This window comes from Solanum dulcamara, chromosome 3 (genome assembly GCF_947179165.1).
Source record: "Solanum dulcamara chromosome 3, daSolDulc1.2, whole genome shotgun sequence".
In the NCBI taxonomy this organism is placed as follows: domain Eukaryota; kingdom Viridiplantae; phylum Streptophyta; class Magnoliopsida; order Solanales; family Solanaceae; genus Solanum; species Solanum dulcamara.
The window spans coordinates 71,742,659-71,762,132 of NC_077239.1; the positions used below are offsets into that span (position 1 = coordinate 71,742,659).

A 19,474-nucleotide genomic window follows, 5' to 3' on the forward strand; every position below is an offset into this window, starting at 1 on the left:
TAAGATGAAAGTTTATGTATCAGATTCTCATGTATCAAGCTTTATTATTTCTGATACATCTATAACCTATATCAATACAAGATGTTATGTATCAACCACAATTCAATTGAAAACTAATAAAACAATCTATCGAATGTATCAGCTATGGTTATGTATCAACTATTCTTATGTATTAGCTATTCTCATGTATCAGTTTATGTATCAGATTTTCATGTATCAAGCTTTAATGCTTCTGATACATCTACAACCTATATCAATACAAAATGTTATGTATCAACTACAATTCAGTTGAAAACTAATACAACAATCTTCAATGTATCAACCCTTAATCTATCGAATGTATCAGATGTGGTTATGTATTAGATTCTCATGTATCAGAAGCTTTACAGCTTCTAAAAGATCTACAACCTATATCAATACAAGATGTTATGTATCAACCACAATTCAGTTGAAAACTAATACAATAATCTTCAATGTATCAACCCTTAATCTATCGAATGTATCAGATATGGTTATGTATCAGCTATTCTTATGTATCAGAAGCTTTACTGCTTCTGAAACATCTACAACTTATATCAATATAAGATGTTATGTATCAACCACAATTCAGTTGAAAACTAATACAATAATCTTCAATGTATCAACCCTTAATATGTCGAATCTGTCGAATGGTCATGTATCAGTTACTCTCATGTATCAAACTCGAATATAAGATAAAAAGTTTATGTATCAGATTCTCATGTATCAAACTTTACTGCTTCTGATACATCTACAACTTATATCAATATAAGATGTTATGTATCAACCACAAATCAGTTGAAAATTAATATAACAATCTTCAATGTATCAATACTAAATCTGTCGAATATGTCGAATAGAGCAATACAAGTGTCACATAGAGAAATGGCGGATGAAGAAGAGAGTACACTAGACGAAGGAACCTATTCAGAACTACTATTTGTCGGTGACGATGATGGCGGCCTAGCAGGATGTTTCAGTTTCACTACTTCATCTTCCCCAAAAATGCTCTGTTTTGGTAATGATACTTCAATACTTGAAAATTATTCTGTACAAACACCAGAAGCAAAAATTCAAAAATCTGGACTCACATGCAGTGGAGATTCACAATCTGCTTGTTCAAGTAGCAACATCAGCAAGCCCAATGTATGTAAACAGTTTTAATTTTCCTTATTTTTGTACTAAATCTGTCGAATGGTCATGTATCAGTTACTCTCATGTATCAATCTCAAATATAAGATGAAAGTTTATGTATCAGATTCTCATGTATCAAACTTTAATGCTTCTAATATATCTACAACTTATATTAATACAAGATGTTATGTATCAACCACAAATCAGTTGAAAATTGATCCAACAATCTTCAATGTATCAACACTAAATCTGTCGAATGGTCATGTATCAGTTATCAATGTATCAAATTTTAATGCTGATGTTAGATTCACGTAACATATATTGTCGCCCACTATAATTTCATCACTTTTGTATCGTTCATAACTCACCTCGGATAACCAAACTCGAGAATGCCTCAGAAGAATCGAGATATTCATCCCGAATTGCTTGATGAATTTTGAATTTTGGATTGAAGTTTTGGTACGATACTAAGCTTTGTTTATGCTCTGTTTTTTTACTTTTTCAAGTCCCTTATAACTGTTACGCTTTGTATGGGTTAATTCCCTTATTTAGCTAAATAATTGATTGAAACAAAGAATTCTATCTTAAATTATGTTACTATCCATAAATAAATCAACAACATTAATTATTATACATACAAAACGTGATGTATCAAAAGAACCACTAATATATCAGAAATTTAGATAAAGTATACTTAATTTAAATTGTCGGGAGCGCCATAGCGGGTAAAATTTGGGGCGAGCCCAAATAGAAAAAATACACGATTTTGTCGGAACTGGATAGAACAGAGGAAAGCAAAAGGATGACGACAGCTCAGAGTTTCTCCTCCTCCGTTGTACTACCGCTACTTTGCCCTGCACCGCTGGTCCACCGCCGCGTCGCTCGTTCCCGACTTTCCGATTACGAATTCTCCTCTAAACTTCTATCAATTACCTTCCTTTCCCCTCACAAATTTTCTAAACGTACAAGGACTAGTACACTTCGTGGAATCAATTCCAATGACCCAAAAGATTCAGCATTCTTCGATGAAAATGGCGTCGTTGAAGATATGGATAGCTATCTCAATCATCTTTCCCTCGAATATGATTCTGTCTGGGACACCAAGCCCTCCTGGTAATTCCTTTAACATTTGCATTTGCCTTTGTTGATGAAAAACACGTCTAGTATGTTTTTTCGAGTTTCATATCTCGAACTTTTGCAAACTATTTATCAAAACCCATCTCAGTTATCATTATTCACTTTTGTTATCTAAAATATCACCGTAGTTTGGGTAGAAAAAGTTAACAATTGGTAGTTCAAATAAATAGTTGGTGAAACTTCAAGTAAGAAACTCGCACACGTGATAGTGAAAAATTAGCAATTGATAGTCGAGATAAATAGTTGGTGATACTTTTAAGTAAGAAACTCGCACAACTGAAAGTGAAAATTAATAATTGATAGTTCAGATAAATAATTACTAGTGATAGTTCAAGTAAGAAACTCATACACATGATAGTTCAACTCAAAAAAGTCAGGATAGAAATCATTGTTTCATTGTTTGGAATATATAGCTCAAATCTAAAGTTTCTCTATCCTAGTTTTAATCTTATAGAAAAAGCTCTTGTATATAGTTTTTAATTTACATTAAGAATTAACAGGGTATGCTTCTTTGCTGGGAACCTCATTTGTATTACTTAAGTTGAAAGAACAAACTGTTTTTGCAAGCCAAATTGCTTCTAAGTTGAACGTGAGTGAGCAGTGATACTGTGGATAGTAATGTTCGACTAGTTTTGCCATTGAAGGAGGCAGACTATGATTTTAGTCATTGACTTCTCTGTGACTATAACTTATAGGTCAAATTGAAGGCAGTGAGTAAACAAACATTCCTGCCATCGTTTACTTCAGTCACTACAACAGAGTTATCAAAGGCGAAAAGCTACTGAAAAGCACTGTGATAGGTTGGGACTCGAAGTGCAAAAAAGCTAGTAAAGCATGTGCTTTGATAAAGGATGGCGTAAATAAAGAAAAAATAAAATGTATATACACACATATATACACACACACACACACTGAAGATATGTACATCATGTGTTCTGATAACAAATAAATATATATATATACACACTGAAGATATGTACATTATGTGTCCTTATAACAAATAAATATACGTTATGTGTATATAATATATTTACAGACAAAAAAATTTATATAATTGGGTGTTTATTGTTTAGTGCTCAACATTTCAAGACATAGCCCACAGGCGATTAGACACACCTTAGTGCATTGGCGACACATTGCATAAACAAGACAAAGCACTCAACCTTTTGGCATCTAGTTTCAGGGTTGAATTGAGTCTTTGACAACAATGCAATTGAACATGGAACCTTTTGTTGTTTGTACCACTAGGATTATAATTTATATTCAACCTTTCATTTCCTCCCCTATATCTGCACTTTCACATGTTTAATTCCAATGACTGATGAACAATCGGAGATCTCTGCAGCTAGAATGCTTTCTGTAAATTTTAAGTACTCTTTTCATGGTAGGTGTCAACCTTGGACAATAACTCTCACTGGAGCAGTGATAATTAGCTTGAGCTGGCTGATTCTGCACTCGGCTGTAGCCACTGCAATAGTAATGACTATAATTGGGGCATGGTGGTACATCTTTCTTTATTCTTACCCCAAGGTAAAACATGTTTAGTTTGTATTATCTAATTCCAGATTTGACTAACTCGATGTTGCTATGACTACATGGTACACAGCTAAATTTGCTAAATTCGTTGATGCTTTTCCTCTGGTCAGTGCCCTATACTTGGAAGCTACTATGAACAAGGGTTAGTGTAAGGTGTCAATGTCTGTAGTCTATGTCACCCAATTGCAGTAGTAATTTAATGATACAGTGAGGCCAACTTCCTAATGTTGCTACTCTCAACTTGCACCGGATGTGACCTACTGGTCACTAGTAAATGAAATGGGGAAGGTGATAGGAAACCAAACATAAAATCCTAGTAGAGATTTGTGGCCATAGGAACAAACGTATCTTGTGGACTAAAATACGATACAATAGTTGGTCCTTTCACATTTCTCTACACCTATCTGAAGGATTTTACATTTGTTCCTGATATAATTGGTATTGGATACATGCTGCAAAGGTTAATATCAAATTGCTACCGAAAAGGAAAAGAGATCCTGAATTTCTAAATGCACCCACTATGAGGTGGAAAGTAAATGGATCTTCACATTTCTTCTGTAACATACTTCAGCATCCTCTGATGTTTTTCTCAATATCTTTTCCTAGAGATGAGGGTCAATAAGTTTGGAGATGTGCTTGGGCAACAATATTCTGTTAAGAGCAGTGTGGGGACGGTTCTTTGCAGCAATGCATACATATCTTGTATCCATTGTTGTTTTGATCTATATGTTTATAATTCAGTCATGTGTAGCATGTAATGACGAATTAAGTTTCTTTGAACAAATTGGAGTGGATCTATCTTACACTATCCGTGATACTTCTTAGTGATTACTTTTGAATTTTGGCACTGTAAGATCACTTATCTGGTCAAGTGGAGAAAGCGGAGGTGTCCTTTGGTTTTTAATTGCAGTCAACGCCTTTGCTAGTCCTAACCAAGATGTCTATGAAGCCAGCCCGCTGCAGTACAGATATACTAAGCTGCTTTGAACTTCTAAGGAGATATTTCTACTTAAATGACCAATGATTTTTAGCCTCCAGGACCTTTTTTTCCCTTAGGAAACTTTACCTGCAATGCTCCTTTATCAGGCAAAGTTGAAAGCAGTAGCACTGAATTTATTTTTAATACTCCTCAGGCATATTCAGATATGATTGAGAGAGAAGAAAGAGTGTGATAAACGGTCTAGAAGATACATATGGAGTGAGGAAAAACCAGTAATGCAAGAGACACCTCTTGGGCAACAATATTCTGTTAGGTGCAGGGTGGGGATGGTTGTTTATCTTATATCCATTGTTTCTATAATCTATATGCCTTTTTGTGTTTAGCATGTGATGACGAACTAAGTTGTCATCGAACAAACTGCAGTGAATCAATGTTACTACGACCATTCTTTAGTGTTGTCAGCGGAGGTGTCATTGCATGCGGTCTTTAATTGTAGTCGAATACCTTTGCTATAGACCCTAACCAAGATGTATATGAAGCCAGCTTTCGGCAGTACAGACTTGCTAAGTTGCTTTGGGCTTCTAAGGAGATGTTGCTGACTAAGTGACCTGTAAACTTTAGCCTGTAGATTTTTTTTCTCTCTCGATGGAATTGTCTACTGGCAGTAGCACTGAAATTATTGTTAATATACTCCGCAGGCATATTCAGATATGATTGAGGAGAGAAGAAAGAGGGTAACAAACGGTCTAGAAGATACATATGGAGAGAGGAAAAGCCAGTAGTGGAAGGAACACGAACAACGCTGGAGAGCAATATGCATACCGTGGTGACGTTGATTCATTTCACAATATTTGCATTTCTAAACTGTGAGTCAAAGGACACAATAGGGAAATCAATGTTCATTTATAACTAGCTTAAATTTTTGCCCCACCCCTGGAGAACACGTCATATGAATGAAACAACATATTCTATTCATATATTTTAACTTCTCTACATTAAATAAATGCTTCTCCTCAGTATTCTGGAGGAATGGCACCATCTAGTTTCTCACATATAATTAAAAAAGAAAATACAGTAGCCAGTTTTTTGTAATTTGATAACACAAAATCTTCTGGCATCAACTTCCAGAATATGGAGATAACTGCACTATTCATAAACACATAGGACTCACTGCGATCTGTCAAGGGAACGTCCTTGGGCAAAAACCTACAAATTGAGTAAACCATGTGAGATAGCTGGAAAAATCTTAAATTATGAACCTTCGGAGAAACAAAACTATAGAATTTGACGTATAGATAGTCCATCTTTTGTCTACCGTAAAATTTTTATGCTTACATAGAAGAATAAGAGCGCAACCGAAATGGATGACTCTTTCCATTACATTCAACTCAATCTACCAGATAAAGGACCACTTTGAATTTGAACGCTGCCTAGATACTGGGAAAAGGCAAAGTTAACAAGTGAAAAGTATACAAATGACATGTGATTTAAGCACCAAAAGAATCAACAAAAAGTTGCTTCTTGTTACTAAAAGCTCACATGTTAATAAGATTCTGATGTTCCAATCTTTAAAGTCAATATCACTCTTAAGTACGCAAAGATTGTGTATTTGTAGGATAGAATGAACTTACCACAGTTGAGGACATCCATTAGTCTTGGACCCAAACTCTCACTGTCCTGTCATTATCTAGTCCAGCTGAGACAATCATATTTTCTATGGGGTGGCAAGTCACTGAAATGACGGTATCAGTATGTCCTTCAAATTTCTGGAGCAAATTTTTCCCTTGCAAGTCCCATATGTAGACACATTGATCCTCTGAGCCACTCACAATATACTTTCCGTTCGTAACAGAAAATGTGGAAGTTATGCAGTACACTCTGTTCACATGGCCTGCATAACTTTTTATGAATTTTCCAGTAGAATAGTTCCATAACTTCTGTACTCAGGGACAATCACAAAAAGCCCAAGTTACAAGTCAGCCGTGCAGGGGAAGTGAAAAAATTGAATCACGTCGTGTTTTTTATGCTTAAAGGAAATGTATCACGAAATGGTGCTTCAGAAGGCACTGGATTTTTGAGTTGTTCAGTACTACAAAACCAATAACAATGCGTCATTCCCAAACTAGCTTGGACTTGCTATACAAAAACAACATACCTAGTGTAATCACGGGTAATGCGTGTGTAGACCTAACCCTTAACTTGGGAGATAGACACGTTGTTTCTGATGGACCTTTGACTCAAGTACAAGCAATAAAAAACAGTTCAAAAAAAAAACAGCGGAAGTAAAGAAGCCAAGACAAAATGCTAAAGAAAGCATGACAAAGCATGCTAAAAACGGAACATACACTACATCAAAATAGTACTTTTGTTCATATCCATTTTATTCTAATACGTGTAATTAATTTGTGTTTTGTCTGTTAAGCATTAGAGGTCATCTAAACCTAGAAATTCTCTAAATCTCACACTTACCCAAAACCTAATGTAAGTGTAACAAAAGCAACTAAGCTTTAACTAAAACAAGTTGGTTGAATTCTTTGATTCTATTTATGTTCTGTTCTTAACTAAGTTCCAGTCCTCATTGAGCTGCTGTTTAATTTTTATCACAAATATCATTAAAAAAATTCCTTTGACCCCAGCAAATCAAGCCAAATGAATAGAGCAGAATATACACACTCGAAATAGTAAATATTTTCTGAATACTTACAAGAGTATTATCAAGGGTGGCAACAAGAATAAACTTGCCATTAGGTGAAAACTTGGCGAAGGAAACCGCTGGAACCTTATCATCAATAAGGGTCTTTAGGCAATTCCCAGAAGCCGTATCCAATATCTTACAAGACCCATCATGACTACCCGAAACAATCAAGGACCCATCTTTATTGAAATGAACCGAAGTCACCGGCATCGAATGGGCACGAATCACGTGGTTGGGCTTGCCCGTTTTCACATCCCAGACCCGAATAGTCTCATCAAACGAACCCGAAACTATGAGATTGGACTGAGGATTGAAATTGACGCAGAAGACAAAGCCAGTATGTCCCCGGAGAGTTTTGACAGACTCGGCGGCGCGTGCATCCCATATACGGAGCGTGCGGTCGTCGGAGGCGGAACAAATGTAACTGGAATCAGACGACCATGCTAGGTCGGAGACGCCTTCGGAATGGCCGACGAGACGTGATAACTGGGTTAGGGTTTGCGTGGACCAGACGATTAGGGTTTTGTCCAAGGAGGCGGAGGCGAAAAGTTGGCCATTATTGGAGAACTTCACGCAAGAGACGGCGCGTGTGTGGCCGGTGAGAACTTTTTTCTGGCGGTAGGGAAGGTACGGTGGCGGCGGAGGTGGAGGCGTCGGTTGATTGTTGTTGTTGGCCATCGGAATTCGGGACTCCGGCCGCGGCACCAGTACGCAACCCCTCGCCGTCAAATCCTTTTATACTTTCTTCCTTCTGAATTCCGATAACTCACAGGTTTGTTATCAGATTCTGTTACGACTGACGATTAGGAAAATAATTTACACAATTAGCATGTTTACAATTAGCATGTTTGGAATGACTTATTTTTAATCAATTTACTGCTTAAATGTAGATTAATTTTTTTTTCGACTTATAATCTGTTTTCAACTTATAAACTTCTATAACTGCTTATTGGACTTATTTTAAGCACAAAATAACTTTAAGTTAACCAATCAAACACTCAAAAAAAATTGAAAATATTTTATAAGCCAATCCAAAACGGTCTCATTATCACCTTTTTTAAAACTCTTCGACTTATATAGGTTAGTAATCTCCATATATATAGAGAGAGAATTAGCAACAAAGAAATATTTTAATGAAATTTTTTAATATTGAGATAGTTTTTTTTTTGCTCGAGTAAATAAGGATGTTTTTATTTATTTATCAATTAGGCATAATACGCCAAAAAAGAAAATTATGCTATAATATATAAACATGATCTTTAATTTGATTTCAGCTGACAATTATTATTTTTAATTTCGTCAGTAGACAAGTAGGTATTTTAACTATTCAAAACTTGAACAAATAAACACTCGGATTTTATCTTTGACACACGTGACTTGGATGTATTTCAAGCATTTTGTCAAGTAGTATTCAACTGTTTTGTTTGTTCAAATTTTGAATAGTTAAAATGCATACTTGTGCACTGATAAAATTAAAGGTTATAGTTATCCGTTGAAATCAGTTAAGGGCCAGGTTTATTTATTAATGCTATCAACTATCATCCATATTTACTTCACATATTAGTTTTTGGAAATGAAAACAATGTTTTGATCTTAGAATTTGCTTTTACTCGTCTTTGTATTATATCTTAGGTGCATATTTTCTCAAAATTTGCCTACTTTTTTTGTTTCAAGAGATGATGTTACATATGTCATACTGGCATCCTTTTTAAATTGGATTTACTTTATTTTTTACAAGAGTTACTCCATTGTTGCGGAATATTGAATTGTTCCTCTAATGTAATCACTTAACAGCAAGCTTAGAACTTTCTATTTGTTCTGCCGATTCATGAAAACTACTGGTAGTTTAAGGAACAGCAAGCACTTAACATGTATCATAATAACTCATCCAGAACTAAATGCGAGTTTTCTCTACATAAGATCCAATTCCAGAAGTTACAAACCAGGACATCCAATTTTTCCCCCTTGTGCAAGACCTTGCAGGGTAGGCCTTGACTCAGGGGACACAATTCAGCTACATCATGGGAAAAAAAAGTACTGAAGGCAAATCAATATATATATGCATGAAGGATTATCCCTTATGAAGGCATTATTCGAAGCCTTTCCTCTGAGATTTGAGATCCCCCAGAAGTCCCCTCTTCTGCAAGCAGAGACTGCAAGTCACTTCCATTTGCAAGGCTATTGAACTCCACAGCTTTGGATGGCATTGCTGGATACCGTCTTTGGCAGAATGTCATCAGTCTTTTAACTGACTGCAGATACTTCCTAGTTGTCTCGTCATTCATAATATGAGCAACACTGTTTGTGTAGATCTTCTCACGAGCTGACCGTTCATGAATACCAACCATAGTAACACCAATAGGCCAAGGTGCATTACCAATTGCCATCTTAATGTACTGATCCATTGCAGCTAGATAATCCCTCTTCATACAGCATTCAACAACCACAAGCAGTGCTTGCCTAATGTCATCAGGAAGTACCTAGATACACAACAAGTACATCATGACAAAATAAGCTTCTCATGCAGAAGAAGTAATTTATTAAGAATCTTAAATGAGAGGATAAAAAAACATATTGGTTCAACCTAATATATATATATTTTTTTTGAAAAAAGGACAGCACCAGCAAGCAAAGACCTCCTCATCAAAATTATTAAGTTACACAACACTTTACCAGCATATTCAACTCAGGTTCCAAATTTCTAAGGGTTGGGTGATATTTCAGGAGATAAACCAGCAGTACTGCTATCTATACATATACTATATTAGCTTTCCACCTAGATACCGTATATACCCCCTATATTCAGAGTTAGCTCAAGAACCTATTATTAGAAATGAGTTCGGTTAATTATCAACTTTCCAGATAAAATTACGCTGATAGACGAATAATCACATTGCGATATACTAAGATATACAAAACTTGTGAATGGCTTGTTGGTTTATTGAGTAAAAAGATCTAATGAGAGGTGCAGGTTTAGCATCCATTATAGTAACAAGTATATCCTTTAAGAACTACTACTACACCTCAATCCTTAACATTTGATGAAAATAGAAAATAATTTTGGTTTATATCTAAAAAAACCATGCAAGTATCGAGCAAAGCGGGGTTATGTTAGAGTAAGAATCCTGCAGTTCACTCTGTATTTCTTCCATTGTATCATCACAACGTAGTGGTAATTCACTTTCTCAATTACCAATGCATGATAGCTCTTTCTAATCCAGGTGTTCACTCCCTTCAACCAGGAAAGTGGTTGCTTGCTCAACTCTTGCCTTTTGCCAATCATCCAGTCTTCCCTCGCCCGAAGGAGTCCTTGAGCTTAAGACAAGTTAATTGTGTGTGGGCTTTCATCTTCAGTTCTTCACTTTGTAAAGATAGCAAACAGTCTATTTCCTACTTTTTTTAAAGGCAAGCATATCTGATTCCTTTCAGTGAGAAGTTCAATGCACAAAGTGCAAAAGCTTAGAAACTCAAGAGCCTGTTGCTACAGTTAACTAACCATAATATATAGGGTATTAATTATTATCACATGAAGGATAAGGGATGAGGTCTTGTGCACAGTACATATGTATCAATTAATTACTTTAATGTTATTTTTTCAGTAAGGTACTTAACTTACGCAATAAGCACACCATTCAATATTTATACATAAGCAATATATAAAAATCTTTTTATGCATGTGCATATAGGGACTGTTTCTTTGTCTTCAAATTCTCTGAAACATTACCCTGTCAGGTCATTATACCATAGCTTACCTTGAACTATGACATCCTTAGTCATACAAGAAGGGGACAAAGGATCATCTATTCAACCATGGATGACAATGAGACTATTAGAGAAAAGACCAAAAGTTCTGTTGCAGGAAGAATGACATGATTCTCATTTTTCAAGTTTTCCCAATTCCCATTATGTCAGAAGACACAATGTGTAGGCAAGATCTAACACAGGATCTACAGTAAGAATGTGCGCTCATCCTACATCAATATTCTTTTACTTCCTATTTCACCACCACAAGTAAAGCATTGGAAGAACAAGAGACCATAAATCTTCAAGATCAATTTCAAATCATAAGAAATTGACTCCAGTTATGATAAGTGTATATATTTGATCAAAATACATCATCACTATATACAAACACAGGCTTCTACAAGAGACTACAATCCTTTACATCACAGTTAGAACTCCCACATGGACAACCATAGTCCATATCACATTGCCTAATTCATTCTTCCATACATTGGATCCACCTAAGACTCGATTCATATGCTGGAATAGAATCTGATCAAGTAAATTTCCAACCAAACCTTAATTTCAAGCAAATGCGGTTATGAAGAGAGAAAATTAATATAAAACTAGCAGCTTCAGGAGTTGCATAAGGAAATTAATATCAAGCTTGCAGCTTCAGGATGTGCAGCAACAGAACATAGCATCTAAACAAAGCAATTACAGTAAAAGGAAAGGCAGCAATTACCTTTTTCCTGCAGAACTTGAATAATGGATGCAAGTACCTAGCACACTGCTTAAAAGTGGCGACCATTGATTTCCCCTTGGCCGTCCGCTTTTCAGAATCAGTCATCTCATCAAGCTCCTGATTCCACTCATTCAACAGCTTCTTGAAGAACACCAAAATCTTATCCTCATCACACAACTCCACAAAATTCGTTTTCATCCTCTTCAAATCCTTATCATGATCAACCCCCGAGGAGTTGCCATCTCCACTCAAATCATCGTCACCACCTCCTCCATCTTTATCCTCACCAGAATCCTCCGTTACCTTCCGCTTCCTTTCACTCATCATCCCCGACTTTTGCCGTTTCTTCAATTCCACAATATCTCTCAAAAAGTCATTGGTTTGCCCCTCAGTCATGTCAGTATCATCCACTTCGAACAATCCAGCTTTTAATACAAACTTCAAACGATCAAGCCTCGCTTCGTCATCTTCTCCAAATAAAGTCACCGGTTGTTTCAGAAACCTAAGTCGTCGAATAACTTCTTGTCTAGGAAGGTTTAATCCATCGATCTTTTGCTCGTCGGTAGGTGCTTTAGAAACCGATGCAGATGATGAATCATGTTTGAGGCATTGAATATCGGTTATGGAGTTAGATTTTGATGAGGAATCATCGGTAGACTTCTGTTGCTGCTCTAATTGTTTTTGACGGAGAGCTTTGGCTTCGGCTTCACGTTTTTCCTCTTCGCGAATCCTCTGGAGGCGCTTCTGTTCGATCTCCGACCGCTTGAAAACTTTCCGGCCACCGACGTCTTGGGCCAGATTCTTCCGTCGTTTCTCCAATTCCTGTTTCAGTATATCCATCGGCCTAGGGTTTCTCCTGCTCGGATAATTTTCTCAAAAAAGAAAAAGGAGAAAAGAACAGTCTGTTATTCTAATTGGGGATTGGGACCCTGAAGTTCTGTATTTATATTTTTCTCCCCCTTTGATTTGAGTTTCTGTCTCAAACAGTACTAGGCTCAATTTTTTCTTATTAATGTTTTCAATTTATAAACTGTTTAAAATAATTCCATCCAAACAAATCTAATTATTTATTGAAGCTTATTTTAAGTACAAAATAATTTTAAGTTGGTCAGCCAAACACTAAAAAAATTAAAAACAACTTATAAATAACTTATAAGCCAATCCAAACGGGCTCTTAGTTATTGAGCAAAAACATGGATTGTTTTCTTTTAGAGAAAATGACAAAAATGACCCCTTATGTTTGAAGGTAAATTTAAGCAAGCAAGCACCTAACAATTTTGATCTTTTGAGTTTGTCAATAACTAACATTTTTAGTCTCCTTAAAATTTTATGAAAATCTATCAATAACTAACATTTTTAGTTTCCTTAAAATTGTATGAAAATATATTTACTAGATTTGACGAGAATTATGAAGAATTTTTTTTTGGCAAGAACTTATATTAAGAGGTCAAATATTTGTACAGTAATTCTTTTTCAAAGTATGATACAACTTTTTGAGCTGTAACTTTTAATTATTTTTATATTTATTTATTTCTAGATTTGTAATTTAGGATAACAATTAAATTTGTGTTTGAAAATGAAAGGCCACGCAAATCATTAAGACCAAACACTATTTTTCTAATGATTAATGGCTCGATATAAAATAAAGGGAAATTTTCAGATATGGCAAATCTTTTAAGCATAATTACTCTATATGAGTATAGTTTTTCTAATTATTTATTATGAAAAACATAAAATTTGTCATTATACAAATGTTGTAGCGAATTATACAAAAGCTGTAGCGAATTATACAAATATTATACCCACGAGTTATTTGTTTACCAAAATATACAAACACTGGTATACATATGTATTTGTATATCTGGAAAGCGAGATTGAGAGAGAGGAGGAGAGGGGCGAGCGAGATCGAGAGAGGGAGAAGAGAGGCAAGCGAGAGGCGAATTGTATATGTATATCTGTCGAATTGTATATGTATATTTTGTCAAAAAATTATATATATGTAACGGATATACATATGTATTTGTATATCTGGCAAGCGAGATTGAGAGAGAGGAGGAGAGAGGCGAGCGAGATCGAGAAAGGGAGGAGAGAGGCGAATTGTATATGTATATCTGTCGAATTATATATGTATATTTGTCAGAAAAATTGTATAATGATAACTGATATACATATATATATTTGTAGATAAGCATAAATAGATAGCTATGTTTGCCGCGAGCGGTAATTATTTTTAAACTATACCCTAAATGCGTAATATAGTAGTAAAATTTGCCATACCGCGTAATTTTCCCTAAAAATAACCGAGATAATGAACAAGGGTAATGAAGAAGTAAAGTAGATCTTATTAAGTTATCTCAGGCGACATTATCACTCAACGTCATCGAGAAAGTAGGAGTTTAAATGTTTTGTTAAAACTAAGAGTGCATATAATATTTGTGATGAAAATCAGATGGCTTATACGTAAGGGAAACGGGTATATTTATAACCTAATCCTATATATTGTTTGGTATGAATTTAATCCCTCATAATGGACATGATCAACATGTTGAAGTTGTTACGTTTGTGAATGTATAATTGCTAGAGAAAATTTTGACTTTTTTCCTAGCCGCATTTCGCGCGAGCGTTGTTGACACCCAATTTTGACTATCCACAACGCAAATTAGCTATCGAGTTTCTTTGAATTTGAACATTTTGAAATAATTAGCTTTTATAAAAAAACAAAAATATTTTCATATTATTCTTAACTATTTTTACTTTTTTATAAATTTTAGTATAATACACATATTTCTATATAACTATAAAGGGCAAAGGGCAGCCCGGTGCACTAAAGCTCCCGCTATGCGCGGGGTCCGGGGAAGGGCCTGACCACAAGGGTCTATTGTATATCGTTAATTATAAACAACTTATAAATAATTAAAAACTCCTTGCATATCGTTGAGTTTTGAGTCTCCTATCATCTTGATCAAATGACTGAAAATTGATACATGGAAAAAAGGTAATATCTATGATTTGAATATTGATATTGGGTTGTATACATGAAATACAAGCGGAAAACAGTGCCGTATACATTGATATACAGTGTATATATAATTTTATGTAAAGAAATAATGTTATATACACTATATATACACTGTATACAGTGTATACACAATGATATATAGTATACTCAATGTATATAGTATGTATGCAGTGATATACAGTAGATACATGGGGTAAAACACTGTATACGGTGTTATATATACTGTATATGCAGTGATATGCAGTAGATACAAGGGAAAAACACTATATATAGTGTATATACAGTAATATGCAGCAACTACAAGGAATAAAAACTGTATACAATGTATATACAGTCTGATACACAGTGATATAAAATGATATACAGTGATATACAGCATCTACAGGAAACAAACACGTGGTATATGGTGTATATACAATTCAATACAGTGTATATACAACTGCGATATATAATGGAATTGGGCTTAAGGCCCAAAATGTAGATGACCCAATAACTTAGTCCAGGCGTACAGAAACTAAGTGTTGGACCAAATTTTCATACTTTATTCATTTATATTTAATTCGGGTTGTAATAATTTATTTATTTATTTACGTTTGTTTATACTAACGTAGAAGTTGATTAGTTTGATTTAACTTAATTGAATTCCCCTAAGGATAAACCAATTCATGTTAATTTATTCTTAAAATGAATTTCTACATTTACTTAGTCATTGATAAACTTTTACTTTATATATATATATATATATATATATGTATATTATAATCAAATGTTTAAATTTTATCAAAAAAATTTTCTAAAAAATAATTTCAAAGTCTTCGTTCCTTTTAAATTAATATTTCCCAAAATTAGTCAAATAATTTTCAAATCGTTGGATAACCACATGTTAGCGGCTATTTTAAGTGCTAAAACCTTCTTAAAATAGTAATATGAACCTCGTACCCTTTTTCTCTAAATTTTTAAGACTTAAATCTGTTAGAGTCTTTTAAATTAAGTTTTCTTAATTTCTTTTAAAAAAATTAAGTGGCGACTCCTCTTTTACTAAAATTGATTTTTTCTTATAAAGATGAAATTAATTTTACACTTTGTCCATTTTTCGACATAACAAGCGTTATAATATATGTGTTAGAATTAATTTTCTTTTCAATTAATTATATATTCACTATATTATATTGTTTGGCCTTATCATTATCTCTTGATTTAATTGTAGGGAGGAGGGTCAAAAATACTTCTCAACTTTTGTTTAATAGCTAGTTTTACCCTCTGTTATACGATGCAATCATTAATATCCTCGCCGTGCATAAACTTATCACCCGTACCCCTTACTTGGAAGGAAAACTCCAAATCAAGTGAAGCTATCCTTTTTTTTTAAAAAAACAACAACCCATCACCCAATTTTAACTCATGTCCGACCCTCTAACTATCTTAACCCAAATAATTAAATTCATGTCAGACCCTTCTAAGTTTACCTTGTTATGGATAGTAATAATAGTCATGACTGCACTTGAACATAATGCAAGTTCATTATGTTTTAGTATTTGAATAAAAGAATATGGTGAATGCTGCAGGAGCATATGGTTTTTATCCTCCATTAAAACAGAGTATGAAAGAGTGCGTCATTTCATGTGTATTTTGAAAAGGCTAGCCAGAAAATTGATAAACTCATAACAACATATTAGGCTAATTTATTAGATTAAAAGTAATATCAAAATAAGTTAAGACTATTTCTTAAAATTGAAAAATAATTACAGGAAAGATAAAATGAACTCTTTTATATTGTGAGTTGTGACTTCTGGTTAACAAATTAAACAAATGTGATCATTTTCCTTTACACCTTTTCATTGCCTTCATAATTTTTCATTGCCTTTTTTATTGCAATAATAAATTTAAAAATGAAAAAAAATCAAATAAAGAAGAAAAAAAGATAAATAAATTTCTTGGCCATAGAAAAGTGTACATCATATTGTCTATGCCTAATTTTAATATTATATGTAAATTTAGAGAGAAACAAAATAGATGTATTCATGTAAATTAACGACTCCAAAAGAATCACAACTAAAATCACAAAAATTAAAATAAAATATTTCAAGGACTTAAATAACAATGATATTTAGTTTTGGACTTTGCTCAGAGATCCCTTTTCTCCAACAAGACAGCAAGGAATCAAGACATGACCTAATGAATTAATTAGCATACTCTTTCGGAAGAGGTTGTATCTGCTCCGCGCCTTTATGCTTGAAACAAAATCTCTCACGCAGTAATATTTATAATCACGGCAGAACTTACATTATATCATTAGAACATGATATTTGAAAGAATAGCAATTATAGGAAGTTAAATTAGAACTACAACATACTATTCTTATTTTTCGAACAGTGAAAGTTCATCACCATATACGCCTCATTTGATAAATGAAATTGAATGCCTCATGAATTTTTTCAAGTATTCCAAATTCTTGATCTTGATTTATACTGAAATATTCTAATAGTATATATGAAGTCTTCAAAAGGTTAAAATCACAATAAATCAAGGTAAAGAAAAAATGAGAGAGCATACAAATGAAAATAAGTTACAAATACACCTTTGGCTTCCTTGGAGAGTTTAGCACACCATTTTTCTCCATTCTTGTCACAAGAAAAGAAGTGTAAAATTAAAAAGAATAAACTTGTAAATGAGTTTCTGGTAGAAATGAGAAACTACAAAATTATGAGAATTTTATGAAGATATAAAAAAGAATGGAAGGTAAAAAGGTTTGTAACCAATTTAAAATTATAATGATTAATTACTAAAAGAAATATGAGAGAAGGAAGAGGAAGGGTCTTAGGTAAATTAATCAATTAATATTAATGATGAAATAAAAAATATTTTTAATTTTCTGCTAATTTTTATGGAAACAAATTAAATGAGATTGATTGAGACAAAAATTAATGGGAAAAAGAAATGTCTATGGTAATAAGTAAGAGAGATAAATAAGATATTTTTATTTTATAAAAATTGTAGAAATAAAAATATTTAATTATGATAATAGAAATGAGAGATAAATGACATATTAGCCATAGTATTCTTGTGAGGTAATCTTTCACTATTGTCCCAAGTCCAAGATAAATCGTAATACAGACTCAACAAAATATCCTACCTTAATTTGTGTCGTTTTTATTGGGTTAAATCTGGCTAGACTTTGAAAACCATGTGTTATCTCTTAATATAGTCATATATCAAATTCTTGTTTTGATTCATACAAATAATCCCCCACTTTCCAGATATTCAATTAATTAATTATGTCTGAAAAGTGAATTTCTTTTTCATTTTAGTGGAAAAGAGATGAAAAGACTTCTGATATGAATAAAGTGACATGCACCGGATGATGAATGTATTAAATTTTACTCCTCGAAACCCATATAAATCCCTTTGACGAGGTCAATGTTTATAGGACTTCTACTTGTACTTCATCAAATTCTAGCATATTTATGATATAATTCTATAGAGATTAAAAATATTATGCTACAGATTTGTAATATTGTAACTACTATTATAGAGAATAAAATTGATGAAAGGTAAATTTGAATATTGTAAATTATAAAGATTAAAACAAACCACTTTTAGAAGATTTGAAAGTTAGAATTGTTAAATTCACTTGATAATATTATTAGAACAAAATCTCAGCTTGAACATGCCCTTTCACACCCTCATCTTCATTACCGCATCTTAAATTTTCATAGTGTGGCTTAATAGCTTGATATTTTTATAATTGGTATAACTTTGATGTCACATTTATTCTTGTACAACAGAATCATTGTACTCCACCTTCACTTTTCGGATATTTTCGCCATCTTTAAAAAAAAATACATTAAATAGTTTAGTCAGTCATCCCTTCCCGCCCTCTTTCAAAATTCTACTAGAATTGCCTGGCCCAATTCTCTTTCCATGTGCATCCTATAAATAACATTTTTAACCTCCTCAATCTTTACACATCTACGATGCCCAAAATTGTGATGCCTCTCTGGGTTTTCCTAATCCCCCAACACGACATCTCTATCCACCTCTTCATTCAAAAAATTATAAAGGTAGTGTGTTAGATATGCTATACTTGTCCCTCATCACTTGGGTAAGGATTTTCAAAATGTTTATTGTTGCTTCTTTATAATTTCCAAGACTTGGTTTTTTGGAGAAAAAAAAAAGCATTATGGTTTTGCATCTCATGTGCTGAAACTTGTGTGGAAGGTTGAATCTAGAGTTGCATTGGCTAAACTTAGAATTTAGAGCCCGTTTAGATTGACTTATAAATTACTTATAAGCTGTTATCAGCTTTTTTAAGTGTTTGACTGACCAACGTAAAGTCATTTTGTGCTTAAAATTAGCCTCAATAAATAATTGAGTTTGTTTGGATGAATTTATTTTAAGCAACTTATAAGTTGAAAACAGATTGTAAGAGGCCGTTTGGATTGACTTATAAGCTGCTTATAAGTTGTTTTCAGCTTTTTTTGAATGTTTGGCTAGCCAACTTAAAGTCATTTTGTACTTAAAATAAGT

General features: G+C 33.6%; 3 protein-coding genes across 7 annotated transcripts; 1 reads left to right on the forward strand and 2 right to left on the reverse strand.

Moving 5' to 3' along the window:
• Positions 1-1,868: 1,868 nt before the first annotated feature.
• LOC129882819 (uncharacterized) lies at positions 1,869-5,710 on the forward strand. Of its 3 annotated transcripts, XM_055957283.1 has the most exons (4): positions 1,869-2,265; positions 3,678-3,819; positions 3,896-3,967; positions 5,464-5,551. In XM_055957283.1, exons 1-3 carry the CDS (start codon positions 1,955-1,957, stop codon positions 3,959-3,961), a joined length of 519 nt encoding a protein of 172 aa, XP_055813258.1. In that variant the 5' UTR covers positions 1,869-1,954; the 3' UTR covers positions 3,962-3,967; positions 5,464-5,551. The 3 variants fall into 3 exon arrangements, with proteins under 3 accessions (XP_055813258.1, XP_055813257.1, XP_055813259.1); XM_055957282.1 differs by lacking the exon at positions 3,896-3,967 and having other exon boundaries at positions 5,464-5,710; XM_055957284.1 differs by lacking the exons at positions 3,896-3,967; positions 5,464-5,551 and adding an exon at positions 4,959-5,457.
• Positions 5,711-5,715: 5 nt separating this feature from the next.
• LOC129882818 (COMPASS-like H3K4 histone methylase component WDR5B) lies at positions 5,716-8,300 on the reverse strand. 3 transcript variants are annotated; one of them, XR_008765831.1, is made up of 4 exons: positions 7,470-8,300; positions 6,397-6,702; positions 6,101-6,195; positions 5,716-5,971 (listed from the first exon to the last, which is right to left on the reverse strand). XR_008765831.1 is itself a non-coding variant. In XM_055957281.1 (3 exons), exons 1-2 carry the CDS (start codon positions 8,136-8,138, stop codon positions 6,415-6,417), a joined length of 957 nt encoding a protein of 318 aa, XP_055813256.1. In that variant the 5' UTR covers positions 8,139-8,300; the 3' UTR covers positions 5,716-5,971; positions 6,397-6,414. The 3 variants fall into 3 exon arrangements, 1 of the variants encoding a protein (XP_055813256.1); XR_008765829.1 differs by having other exon boundaries at positions 6,101-6,202; XM_055957281.1 differs by lacking the exon at positions 6,101-6,195.
• A 1,012-nt stretch (positions 8,301-9,312) lies between these two features.
• On the reverse strand, positions 9,313-12,847 carry LOC129882820 (uncharacterized). The gene is made up of 2 exons (XM_055957285.1): positions 11,929-12,847; positions 9,313-9,940 (listed from the first exon to the last, which is right to left on the reverse strand). Exons 1-2 carry the CDS (start codon positions 12,766-12,768, stop codon positions 9,539-9,541), a joined length of 1,242 nt encoding a protein of 413 aa, XP_055813260.1. The 5' UTR covers positions 12,769-12,847; the 3' UTR covers positions 9,313-9,538.
• Positions 12,848-19,474: the final 6,627 nt, after the last annotated feature.